The sequence below is a fragment of the Babylonia areolata genome, chromosome 5 (genome assembly GCF_041734735.1).
Source record: "Babylonia areolata isolate BAREFJ2019XMU chromosome 5, ASM4173473v1, whole genome shotgun sequence".
In the NCBI taxonomy this organism is placed as follows: domain Eukaryota; kingdom Metazoa; phylum Mollusca; class Gastropoda; order Neogastropoda; family Buccinidae; genus Babylonia; species Babylonia areolata.
Window position 1 is genome coordinate 521948 of NC_134880.1, and position 13707 is coordinate 535654.

The 13707-nt window shown below is 48.5% G+C and overlaps 1 protein-coding gene across 1 annotated transcript in view; it reads left to right on the plus strand.

Annotated features, from left to right (window-relative positions):
- Nucleotides 1–1206: 1206 nt before the first annotated feature.
- Nucleotides 1207–13707, plus strand: part of LOC143282316 (neuronal acetylcholine receptor subunit alpha-7-like) — a 101683-nt gene continuing 89182 nt past the window's right edge. The window contains exon 1 of the mRNA XM_076587917.1: nucleotides 1207–1334. Within this exon, the coding sequence (XP_076444032.1) occupies nucleotides 1271–1334 (64 nt within the window). The 5' untranslated portion in view covers nucleotides 1207–1270. The remainder of the gene's footprint in view (nucleotides 1335–13707) is intronic.

Genomic DNA, 13707 nt, shown 5'->3' on the forward strand with positions numbered 1-13707 from the left:
CAATACAACAGTTCTTTTTTTTATTGTCATTATCATCATCATCATCATCATCATCATCATCATCATCATCATCATCACCACCATCATTATAATTATTCTTATCATTATTATTAGTATTATTATCATTTATATGATTATTATCAGTACTTATTTTTTCCAGGTGCACGACTTGGAAAGCAGACAAGAACAGCACACCAACAGCACATCGACAGCACATCGACAGACGTGTTCACAGGGTGTGTGACACAGACATCAACAGACAGGGTGTGTGACACAGACATCAACAGACAGGGTGTGTGACACAGACATCAACAGACGTGTTCACAGGGTGTGTGACACAGACATCAACAGACAGGGTGTGTGACACAGACATCAACAGACAGGGTGTGTGACACAGACATCAACAGACGTGTTCAGAGGGTGTGTGACACAGACATCAACAGACGTGTTCAGAGGGTGTGTGACACAGACATCGACAGTGTGTGTGACACAGACATCAACAGACGTGTTCACAGGGTGTGTGACACAGACATCAACAGGGTGTGTGACACAGACATCAACACCCAGGGTGTGTGACATTGACATCAACAGACAGGGTGTGTGACACAGACATCAACAGACGTGTTCACAGGGTGTGTGACACAGACATCAACACCCAGGGTGTGTGACACAGACATCAACAGGGTGTGTGACACAGACATCAACACCCAGGGTGTGTGACATTGACATCAACAGACAGGGTGTGTGACACAGACATCAACAGACGTGTTCACAGGGTGTGTGACACAGACATCAACACCCAGGGTGTGTGACATAGACATCAACAGGGTGTGTGACACAGACATCAACACCCAGGGTGTGTGACATAGACATCAACAGGGTGTGTGACACAGACATCAACAGATGTGTTCACAGGGTGTGTGACACAGACATCAACACCCAGGGTGTGTGACATAGACATCAACAGACAGGGTGTGTGACACAGACATCAACAGACGTGTTCACAGGGTGTGTGACACAGACATCAACAGGGTGTGTGACACAGACATCAACACCCAGGGTGTGTGACATAGACATCAACAGACAGGGTGTGTGACACAGACATCAACAGACGTGTTCACAGGGTGTGTGACACAGACATCAACAGGGTGTGTGACACAGACATCAACACCCAGGGTGTGTGACATAGACATCAACAGACGGACGGGAAAAGAAAGGATACAAATTTTCCCTGGATCCGTGACGCACGTGCCAGCCCCAGTGTACAGCCATGCGTCATTCCACACTGCTGGTGTTGCTGCTTCTCGTTCTCTGCGAGCTGTTGAGCTCTCGAGGTAAGCTTCCAACAGGGAGGCCTCAACAATGATTTACACAAAGGTACACACAGCTGTATTTAACCCGCGCCCTTCCTATCCCTCCCCCCCTCCACACACACGCGCGCACAAGCACGCACACACATGCTTTAGTACGCTCATTCGCACACACACAGAGAAGGTAATAGTTCAAAAGTGAAAAGTCTTCAGAGAAACAACAGCAGCAGTAGCATTGACAGCAACAGCAGCAACAGCAACAGAAGCCCGCTCTCTTCATGGGACTGAACTGATTGTTCATGTTATTCTCGTGTAGTGGGACCAGCGGATTGTTCATGTTATTCTCGTGTAGTGGAACCAGCGGAACAGGATTTCGGCCTGGTCACAGCATGCTGGCGTGTAGGGTGTCATGAGACGAGACAGTCTGGTGGTAAGGTCGACTATCATCGTGCCTTTGATCTCTAATGGAAAGTGGGAGGGGGGGGGGGAAGGAAGGCAAGGTTTGAGAGAGGGGGTGGGGCAGAGAAAACGAGGAGACATGGAGATAGAGACCGTGAGAGGTAGAGAAAGGGGGGATGGATGGAGGGAAGGAGGGAGGGAGGGAGAGAGAGAGAGAGAGAGAGAGAGAGAGAGAGAGAGAGAGAGAGAGAGAGAGAGAGAGAGAGCGAACGAATGGGTTTTTTATTGAGGGAAAAAAAGGAATCAGAACAAAATGGCTTGTTTTCATCCTGCCCTCATGAAAAGGGAAAACATAGCAAATACTCAATACAAAAGCATGACATTGCATGAATAAATTTCTTTTATGTCCCACGAAACAGACGAACAACATAAGTACATGCACAATTAATACTTAGAACAGAAACAAGAGAAGAAGGAAGAGGAAGAGACAACAGCAGCAGTAGAGAGAGAGAGAAAGAGAGAGAGAGAAAGAGAGAGAGACAGACAGATAGACAGAGACAGACACAGAGAGACAGCCCAGTTTGTCAAAGAATAACAAGACATACGGGTTAAACGTTACCGATATTTATACGTTTTGATACAATTTGAGACATAATCATGTTCGATAAAGAGGTCGTTTGTCATGATGTAATGAAGTCCTTTTTTCCACCATTCCCGGCCCAACCACAACCTTGGTTGTTGTTTTTTTCATTTATCCTGTCCTTGCTTTTTGTTTTATTTTCTGATTACACAGTGATTTCTTTCTTTCTTTCTTTCTTTTCTTTTAAGTTCTTGATTACCATGGGAACCTGGTCTTCCCATTTCTTTGTTGTTGTTGTTTTAGTTAAAGATGGTGTTCATCAGTTCTCTTTGCCTCCTGCCCTCCACTTTCCTCCTCCACCTCCTCCTCCTCCTCCTCCTCCTCCTCCACCTCCTCCTCCTCCTCCTCCTCCTCCACCTCCTCCTCCACCTCCTCCTCCTCCTCCTCCTCCACCTCCTCCTCCTCCTCCTCCTCCTCCTCCTCCTCCTTCTTCTTCATATGATGATGATGATGATGATGATGATGATGATGATGATGTTGATGAAAATGATGATGATGACCAAGCAGTCAGCTTATGATTTAGAATTTCTTGCAAGCCCTTTTAATTTCCTTTGGACAGAACAAATGTTCGAATGTATTATACACCCTGTCAGTCTGTTTGTTTGTCTGTCTGTCTCACTCTCTCTCATTCTTGCACAGGAACGAGTAGTTTTTATATTCGTGTGCGTTTGTGAACGAGTGTGCAGATAGTTCGAGATTTTTTGGATCTCCTAGTATATAGCATATAGGTCAACAGATGTGCAGACATACTAGTACCTGATCCCCTTTGTGAAAAAACGCATGCAGAAGACAAACTGCGCGCGTTAAAGATCCCGTGTAATCCATGTCAGTGTTCGTGGGCTATGGAAACAATAACACATCCGGCGTGCATCCCTCGCCCGAAAACAGTATGACTGCCAACATGTCGCCCGAAAACAGTATGACTGCCAACATGTCGCCCGAAAACAGTATGACTGCCAACATGTCGCCCGAAAACAGTATGACTGCCAACATGTCGCCCGAAAACAGCATGACTGCCAACATGTCGCCCGAAAACAGTATGACTGCCAACATGTCGCCCGAAAACAGTATGACTGCCAACATGTCGCCATAAACACAGAATGCTCGACAGAGGCCCACTCATGTACACGAGTGAACGTTGGGGTCACAGCTTGCGGAGGAGGAGGAGGAGGAGGAGGAAGAAGAAGAAGAAGAAGAAGAAGAAGAAGAAAGTCATTGTCATTCCTCTCTGTATTATCAGAGGGGGTGGTGGGGCGTGGGGGGGGGGGGGGGGGTCATCTGTCAGGCATATCGGTCTTGGTCAAGGTGTGCCAGTTTGTAAGATGTATGGTTTGTGATTTACTATTTACATCTATGGTTTACTCATGTGACAGTATGACAGCCACTGGCCGGCCCAACGTTAGTATTTTCCACAATGGTCTCTGTCTCATTAGTTACATTTGTTTATCTTTCAGCGTGTTGGGTTTTTCAAAATGATTCAATGTAATTTCCAGCAATCTGGAATCACCTCAACCTTGGAGTCTGAGGAGAGGAGCAGATGAAACGAACACTTTGACACACAGAGATATGTGATGATAATTGGCAGGGAAAACAATCACACACGCACGTACACACGCGCGCGCGCGTTGTTGTAATTCAACTGGTTGACTAGTTAGATTGTTTTATTTCGTTTCCATTCTTTTTTTTATGCTAATCGGGGGGAGAGGAACAGGGAAAACAGTGATGATTTAAGGCATGGGTGGGGTGGGGAAGATGATTGATTTTCGTCTAAAATCACAAGTGTGGAAAGACATTAAGCAAACGAACGAGCGAACACACACACACACACACACACACACACACACACACACACACACACACACACACACACACACACACACACACACACACACACACACACACACACACACACTTCACCTCGAGCTGCTCACCACCACCCCCATCACCACCCCACCCTTTCTCAGTTTTCTGTTTAAATCTTGAACTGTTAAAGTGTCGGTCTTTTCCAATCAATACTAGGAACTCGCGACTAGTTACTAAGATATGCTGAACATTTGCACATTAAACGCGCAGTTTAATCTCATCAGAATAATCCACAAAGGTTTGTTATACTGCACGCTTCTCTCCCCCTGCACCCCACCCTCCTCACCCACCCCCACCCCCACCCCTTGTTTGTCCCCAGAAGGGAGTGCACAGACCAGACTACGCGGCAGGCAATCCAAACACCATCAGTTAACAAGCACACCCTGGTCATTCTCACTATCCCCCCCCCCCCATCTCCATCCCTCATTCATCTTTCTCCTGTGGTGCGAATAACATTGCCCGTTGCCATTCACGCCACCATCCATCCCGCTCTTCTCATCGCCACTACCCCCCCCCCCCACTCCACCTCCCCGCCTCCCCTATTTTTCCTTTCTCCCCAGCACCACAGTAACTCGGATCAGCGCTGAAGCTTCCGAAGGAAGTCCCATTTCCTTCCAAGTCCGAGCGATTCCGTGTTGTGACCATCCATTGGTTGCTTTGTTGTGACCATCCATTGGTTGCTCTGTTGTGACCATCCATTGGTTGCTTTGTTGTGACCATCCATTGGTTGCTTTGTTGTGGTCATCCATTGGTTGCTTTGTTGTGACCATCCATTGGTTGCTCTGTTGTGACCATCCATTGGTTGCTTTGTTGTGACCATCCATTGGTTGCTTTGTTGTGGTCATCCATTGGTTGCTTTGTTGTGGCCATCCATTGGTTGCTTTGTTGTGGTCATCCATTGGTTGCTCTGTTGTGGCCATCCATTGGTTGCTTTTGGTTCCTCCCCTTCATGGAGCCTGGTGGTTCACGAGAAGTCATAGTGAGCCATGGATTGAACCTCGGTTTTTTCGATGACGGAAACCGTTTGGGGATGCTTTCTTCGTTTAGAAATGTCTGTGAGAGTCAATACTTGACCTTTTTTTCCAATGATCAGTGCAGATTAGACTTCGTAATCCATTTCATGCTTATCCCCACCTCATCATTGTAATCCCTGACGATTAAAGTTATTCCTCTTTCACAACATCATCATCATTGTCATCACCATCTTTATCATTGTGTTCTTGTTCTTGTTCTTGTTCTTCTTGTTCTTGTTTTTGTTCTTCTTCTGTTCTAAGATAAATGAATAGAGCACCTAAAAGTGTGAACGAAAAGAAATATGATAAATTTGACGTATGTCTCAATGATTTCCGTTTGGTTCTATATTCCTGAATTATTTGGACATTCCTCAAAAAGGGGCGTTCGGGCCGATCAGAGCACTGTCCAGAACTACCTTGATGTTGATGAAGGGGGTGGAGGTGTGTGGAACATATTGTGACATATTCATGAGCACGTTCTCCGAGGGGACATTCTAAGCGTTAATCTAGAAAACCACATCTCATCATCATGATCTTCTTGTCCCTGATCTTGATCTTGATCGTTGTTTTTGTTTCTTCTTCTTCTTTCTTTCTTTCTTTCTGTCTTTCTCTTTTCCTTATCATTCTCCTCTTCATGTTCTAGTCCCTTATCACCATCACCACCATCACCATCATCATCACCATCATCACCATCATCATCATCACCATCATCACCATCATCATCATTCATTCATTATCATGATCATCATCAAATTCACCATTGTAATTAATATGGTTTCTTCATGGGGAAAGCTCACATCTGTTAAGCACTGTGGGGATTAACAGGATCAGATCGTTTGAAGAGTCACTCTCACCAGTCGTCCCTGGAACCCATTCACTGTCCCCGGCAGTCTTCAAAATCCAGTGCAAGTACTACGCAGAAAGAAAAAATTATGGATCAAAATGCAGTTGATATTCCCACCCACCCCACATCCCCCAGTGCCCAACGCAAACCTTCTGTCTTTTTACCCATTGTCTGTGGGGAATATCTCTTCTTCCCTTCCTCCATCACACCAACGTTTGTCCATTACAATTCCTCCGTCCTGTTCTGTTCTTCCTCTCCTCCCTCCCTCCCTCCGTCCTGTTGTGCCTCTCCTCCCTCCCTCCGTCCTGTTCTGCCTCTCCTCCCTCCCTCCCTCCCTCCGTCCTGTTCTGCCTCTCCTCCCTCCCTCCCTCCGTCCTGTTCTTCCTCTCCTCCCTCCCTCCCTCCGTCCTGTTGTGCCTCTCCTCCCTCCCTCCGTCCTGTTGTGCCTCTCCTCCCTCCCTCCGTCCTGTTCTGCCTCTCCTCCCTCCCTCCCTCCCTCCCTCCGTCCTGTTCTGCCTCTCCTCCCTCCCTCCCTCCGTCCTGTTGTGCCTCTCCTCCCTCCCTCCGTCCTGTTGTGCCTCTCCTCCCTCCCTCCCTCCGTCCTGTTCTGCCTCTCCTCCCTCCCTCCCTCCGTCCTGGTCTGCCTCTCCTCCCTCCTCCCACTTGTCCTCCTTTCCATCTCGCCGTCACCCTTTCACACACAGAAAGAAGGGAGGGTTAATTTCCTGATTCCTACTGGCTTTTAGGAGAACCCCGCGGGTACTTTGGTTCTGGTTGTGGTGTTTTGGGAGAAATGGATTTCTGGACTCAGAGGTGCCAGGGAAGCTGCCGGGAATTTGTGTCTGATGTGTGAGGCTACATACAGTTGTATACCACACCCCGTCAAACCTTGCCTGTGGGGTAGAAGAAAACATTGTATGCTACTATCCGAGACTTTCTCATGAGTCAGTATGATCATGCCCTTTCTACCGAACTGTTCCTGGTGATTTTCTTTCATTTGTCGTCTTAGGCCAGTACGTCTTGATTTTGTTCTTCTTGCTGTTCTTCTTGGAATACGTGATTACGACTACATAAAATTATAACGATTCAATTGTAGGCCCAAGAATGATCAATGCAAGCCTATCCGAACAAAGACAGACTCAGTTCCCCAAATGTGGCTGCTTACTGTCGGAACCAGTGAAGACGAATGTTTATTTTCAAGATCTACAATTGTGTACCAACATTTCTCTCCAAATAATGGCGGAGGTTTAAGTTAAACCGGAAATAGTTTTAAACGCACAAGCGAGAGTTTAATTCTGAAAGACAAAGTCTGGATTGAAGATTGTTGATTTGTTGATAAAGACTTGATTTTTAATTCATCTTCGGAGATGTCATGCAATAAGTGATGAGGCCTACCCACAAATCTTTCCCTGAAAAATTTCTCTGTCGCTTTAAACCCAATACAAACGTTCTGACAACGAACTTGGAACGACCTAGTTGACTTGTAGATCCAGAAGCTAAATTGAATAAGCTGTCCACGACCTTGAAATATAGCGTAATCCGGAAGACTTACAACCGGTAATAGTATGAGAAGAAGGATTATTTTCTCTATGTTTAAGCCTTCTTTTGTTATCAACACACAAAGTATTTTCAGAGAAAAGGAATTTGTGCCAAAACACACACGCGTGGAAAATATATTTTCGCATCAGGGATCGACATTCAGTGTTCCAATGGCAGCATAAAACAAGTTATCTACCGATATCGACATTCAGTGTTCCAATGGCAGCATAAAACAAGTTATCTACCGATATCGACATTCAGTGTTCCAATGGCAGCATAAAACAAGTTATCTACCGATATCGACATTCAGTGTTCCAATGGCAGCATAAAACAAATTATCTACCGATATCGACATTCAGTGTTCCAATGGCAGCCACAATCAAGTTATCTACCGATATCGACATTCAGTGTTCCAATGACAGCATAAAACAAGTTATCTACCGATATCGACATTCAGTGTTCCAATGGCAGCATAAAACAAATTATCTACCGATATCGACATTCAGTGTTCCAATGGCAGCCACAATCAAGTTATCTACCGATATTGAATGTAGGTCATGTCTTCGTGCACTGTTGACAGAACTATTACAAATGTGACAAGAAGTAACGAGATCTGATCTCATCCACGTGACGAAGAGGGAAAGACAGAAAAACAAGAAACACGATGGACTGACAACAGTGGAAAACGGACCCAGGCTTTGACACATCCCCAACTGACAGACCTGGAGGAATCTGGTGAACAGCTCTGTCCGTCGCCACAATGAATCTTTACTGAGTTCAACAAGAAGAAGAAGAAGAAGAAGAAGAAGAATGCTGCTGCAGCAGCAGAAGCAGCAGCAGCAGTAGTAGTAGTAGTAGTAGTAGTAGTAGAGAATCTCCTCCAAAGTATATTCCAGTCATTTCTACTAGCTCTCAAAGTATTTAGTCATGGCTAACCAGGACACAGGTGGAGGTTCATTTAATCCTTCGACACAATTTCGCTCTTGAGAGTCCAACAGTGAAGAACACCAGTGCGTCGTGTCTTGTCGTGTCGTGTGGTGTGGTGTCGTGTCTCGTGTGTCATGTGCCGTGCCGTGCCGTGTCGTGTCTCGTGTGTCATGTGCCGTGCCGTGCCGTGTCGTTTCTCGTGTGTCATGTGCCGTGCCGTGCCGTGTCGTTTCTCGTGTGTCATGTGCCGTGCCGTTTCGTGTCGTGTCTCGTGTGTCATGTGCCGTGCCGTGCCGTGCCGTGTCGTGTCGTTTCTCGTGTGTCATGTGCCGTGCCGTGTCGTGCCGTGTCTCGTGTGTCATGTGCCGTGCCGTGCTGTGTCGTGTCTCGTGTGTCATGTGCCGTGCCGTGCCGTGCCGTGTCGTGTCTCGTGTGTCATGTGCCGTGCCGTGCCGTGTCGTGTCTCGTGTGTCATGTGCCGTGCCGTGCCGTGTCGTGTCTCGTGTGTCATGTGCCGTGCCGTGCCGTGTCGTGTCGTGTCTCGTGTGTCATGTGCCGTGCCGTGCCGTGCCGTGCCGTGTCGTGTCGTGCCGTGTTGTGTCGTGTCGTGTCGTGTCGTGTCGTGCCGTGCCGTGTTGTGCCGTGCCGTGCCGTGTTGTGTCGTGCCGTGTTGTGCCGTGCCGTGCCGTGTTGTGTCGTGCCGTGTTGTGCCGTGCCGTGTCGTGTCGTGCCGTGCCGTGTCGTGCCGTGCCGTGTCGTGCCGTGCCGTGCCGTGTCGTGCCGTGTCGTGTCGTGTCGTGTCGTGCCGTGCCGTGTCGTGTCTCGACTCGTGCTGTGCCGTGCCGTGCGTGCCGTGCCGTGTCGTGTCTTCTCTGCGTGAAAGTGGGACTGGTGTTCCGAATAGAGGTCATCGCCACAGTGCAGCATCACCTGTTCTTTCCCCCTGTCTGTAATTGTATTTGTTGCACTATAAAAGTCCATTTTCCACATAATTTTGCCAGGGACAATATTTCACTCAGACCAACATTCAATGTCTTGTGGAGCAGGGTTGGGGCGTGTGGGGGGTGGGGAGGGATAAGAATCCCGCTGTGTATACGAGGCTAAAACCTATGGACACTCGCTTGGGTCCTAAGTCGGACGCACTACCTGGCTACCGCTCTACTTTGTTGGTTGCCATGTACACAGTTTTCAGCATGTGGCACTGACATGATGGCATGACCGCCAGCCGTTCAGACGACGACTCTCCTCGACCGTCTCCACTGCGGAAAGGGGCTGGTCCATGAAGGCCCTGAGAATGACAGTCATCACTCCCCCCACTCCTCCCACCCTCCCCACTATATTAAGAGCAGGGGGACGTGAATGGCGCGCACTCCTGAAGGTAAGAAAGGAGAAGATCCTTTCTGTGGCCTCAGTCACGAACATTTTTTTTTTTTACCTGTTCTCCAGATTTGGACTGGGCCATCAGGGTAGTCGGCTTCTGGATGTTCGGACAAAAACTATAAACCGAGGTCCCCGTGTGCAGTATACATACGTTTTCTACACGCAATGGTACTGTGATAGCGACGAACGATGTTTAACCTGGCATGACATCTGTTTGAAAAGAAAGGCCACTATGTGAGGAAATAAACCAATGTTTAGATACAGATAGGGAAAGAAAAAGAACAACGTGACGGCGTCGAAGTTTAGTGACATGCTCTTCGCTGAGAGGAATCCCTTCATGTTTCCGCGGGCTCCAGTCTTCTGCTGGGGCGAGAAACACTGTACACAGTATACGGTACTGCACAGAACACTTCATAGTACTACATATCAAGGTATATTATGGTAGATATAACTAATTCAGCAGTCTATTAGATTTGAAATAAAAAATATATAGTTGATCTATTGATGTCTAAATATCTGCACTTATGTCGTATGTATATTTTAAATGAATCATTGTTCATATTCTTAACACACGAGACCATTCCTAATTAGTCATGTAAGTTCATCAATCTCCTCCAGTGTGGTCAATCTTGGCATGTTTCCAACTGTCACAACCCATAAGGGGTTGCTCATATACCTCCACCCTTCCCAGACTATCTGAGGACCGGACAACACAAACACACATATACTTCCACCCTTCCCAGACTAAGGACCGGACAACACAAACACACATATACTTCCACCCTTCCCAGACTAAGGACCGGACAACACAAACACACATATACTTCCACCCTTCCCAGACTAAGGACCGGACAACACAAACACACATATACTTCCACCCTTCCCAGACTATCTGAGGACCGGACAACACAAACACACATATACTTCCACCCTTCCCAGACTAAGGACCGGACAACACAAACACACATATACTTCCACCCTTCCCAGACTAAGGACCGGACAACACAAACACACATATACTTCCACCCTTCCCAGACTATCTGAGGACCGGACAACACAAACACACATATACTTCCACCCTTCCCAGACTAAGGACCGGACAACACAAACACACATATACTTCCACCCTTCCCAGACTAAGGACCGGACAACACAAACACACATATACTTCCACCCTTCCCAGACTAAGGACCGGACAACACAAACACACATATACTTCCACCCTTCCCAGACTAAGGACCGGACAACACAAACACACATATACTTCCACCCTTCCCAGACTAAGGACCGGACAACACAAACACAGAAAAGTTCAGCTCAGTTCTTTACTGCAATCAAACGAAATAAAGACATAAATCACAGCTCACAAAATTAACCCCCAGCTAACTACAGCACAATTCACTACTTCATTTCCAGTCCTTCGCATTATAAAGTCCCTGCAACACCAGTTCAGCACAATGACACCGCCAGAGTTCACCCGACGCCCACAAGCCGAAGATTGAAGTCAGACTGTAGGGCAAAGGTAGGATGGGGAGAGGGGGACAATGGGAAAGGGTACGCTGGGAATGTGGAGGAGAGGGAGAGGGGGACAATGGGAAAGGGTACGTTGGGAATGTGGAGGAGAGGGAGAGGGGGACAATGGGAAAGGGTACGCTGGGAATGTGGAGGAGGGGGAGAGGGGGACAATGGGAAAGGTTACGTTGGGAATGTGGAGGAGAGGGAGAGGGGGACAATGGGAAAGGTTACGTTGGGAATGTGGAGGAGAGGGGGACAATGGGAAAGGGTACGTTGGGAATGTGGAGGAGAGGGGGACAATGGGAAAGGGTACGTTGGGAATGTCGAGGAGAGGGAGAGGGTGACAATGGGAAAGGGTACGCTGGGAATGTGGAGGAGAGGGGGACAATGGGAAAGGGTTCGTTGGGAATGTGGAGGAGGGGGAGAGGGGGACAATGGGAAAGGGTACGTTGGGAATGTGGAGGAGAGGGAGAGGGGGACAATGGGAAAGGGTACGTTGGGAATGTGGAGGAGAGGGTGAGGGGGGCAATGGGAAAGGGTACGTTGGGAATGTGGAGGAGAGGGGGACAATGGGAAAGGGTACGCTGGGAATGTGGAGGAGAGGGAGAGGGGGACAATGGGAAAGGGTACGTTGGGAATGTGGAGGAGAGGGAGAGGGGGACAATGGGAAAGGGTACGTTGGGAATGTGGAGGAGAGGGGGACAATGGGAAAGGGTACGTTGGGAATGTGGAGGAGAGGGGGACAATGGGAAAGGGTACGTTGGGAATGTGGAGGAGAGGGAGAGGGGGACAATGGGAAAGGGTACGTTGGGAATGTGGAGGAGAGGGGGACAATGGGGAAGGGTACGCTGGGAATGTGGAGGAGAGGGAGAGGGGGACAATGGAAAAGGGTACGCTGGGAATGTGGAGGAGAGGGAGAGGGGGACAATGGGGAAGGGTTCGCTGGGAATGTGGAGGAGGGTGTGAGGGGGACAATGGGAAAGGGTACGTTGGGAATGTGGAGGAGGGGGAGAGGGGGGCAATGGGGAAGGGTACGCTGGGAATGTGGAGGAGAGGGGGACAGTGGGAAAGGGTACGTTGGGAATGTGGAGGAGGGGGAGAGGGGGGCAATGGGGAAGGGTACGCTGGGAATGTGGAGGAGAGGGGGACAATGGGGAAGGGTACGTTGGGAATGTGGAGGAGGGTGTGAGGGGGACAATGGAAAAGGGTTCGTTGGGAATGTGGAGGAGGGAGAGAGGGGGGCAATGGGAAAGGGTACGTTGGGAATGTGGAGGAGGGGGAGAGGGGGACAATGGGAAAGGGTACGCTGGGAATGTGGAGGAGAGGGAGAGGGGGACAATGGGGAAGGGTACGTTGGGAATGTGGAGGAGAGGTGGACAATGGGAAATGGTACGTTGGGAATGCGGAGGAGAGGGAGAGGGGGACAATGGGAAAGGGTACGCTGGGAATGTGGAGGAGAGGGAGAGGGGGACAATGGGAAAGGGTACGTTGGGAATGTGGAGGAGAGGGGGACAATGGGAAAGGGTACGTTGGGAATGTGGAGGAGAGGGGGACAATGGGAAAGGGTACGTTGGGAATGTGGAGGAGAGGGGGACAATGGGAAAGGGTACGTTGGGAATGTGGAGGAGAGGGAGAGGGTGACAATGGGAAAGGGTACGTTGGGAATGTGGAGGAGAGGGAGAGGGGGACAATGGGAAAGGGTACGTTGGGAATGTGGAGGAGAGGGAGAGGGGGACAATGGGAAAGGGTACGTTGGGAATGTGGAGGAGAGGGAGAGGGGGACAATGGGAAAGGGTACGCTGGGAATGTGGAGGAGAGGGGGACAATGGGAAAGGGTACGTTGGGAATGTGGAAGGGTGAAGTTCACAAGTTATACTACCTTCAATTGGGACGAGTGGAAAATATTCTTTTCTCTAAGTTTATTCCAAACTTGCCGTAAACACAGTGTTCTTTTTCCAGAGAAATTGAATTATTTTGTTAAAGTTCACAACTCACACACACACACACACACACACACACACACACACACACACACACGCACACAAACACACACACACACACACACACATACACACACACACACACACACACACACACACACACACACACACACACATATACATATATATATACACACAAAGACACACAACAAACACGGACAGCTCGAAGCAATGATACACAACGTCACAAACACAGACACAGCCAGACAGACACACATACACACACACACACGCACGCACGCACGCACGCACGCACATACACACACAAACACACACA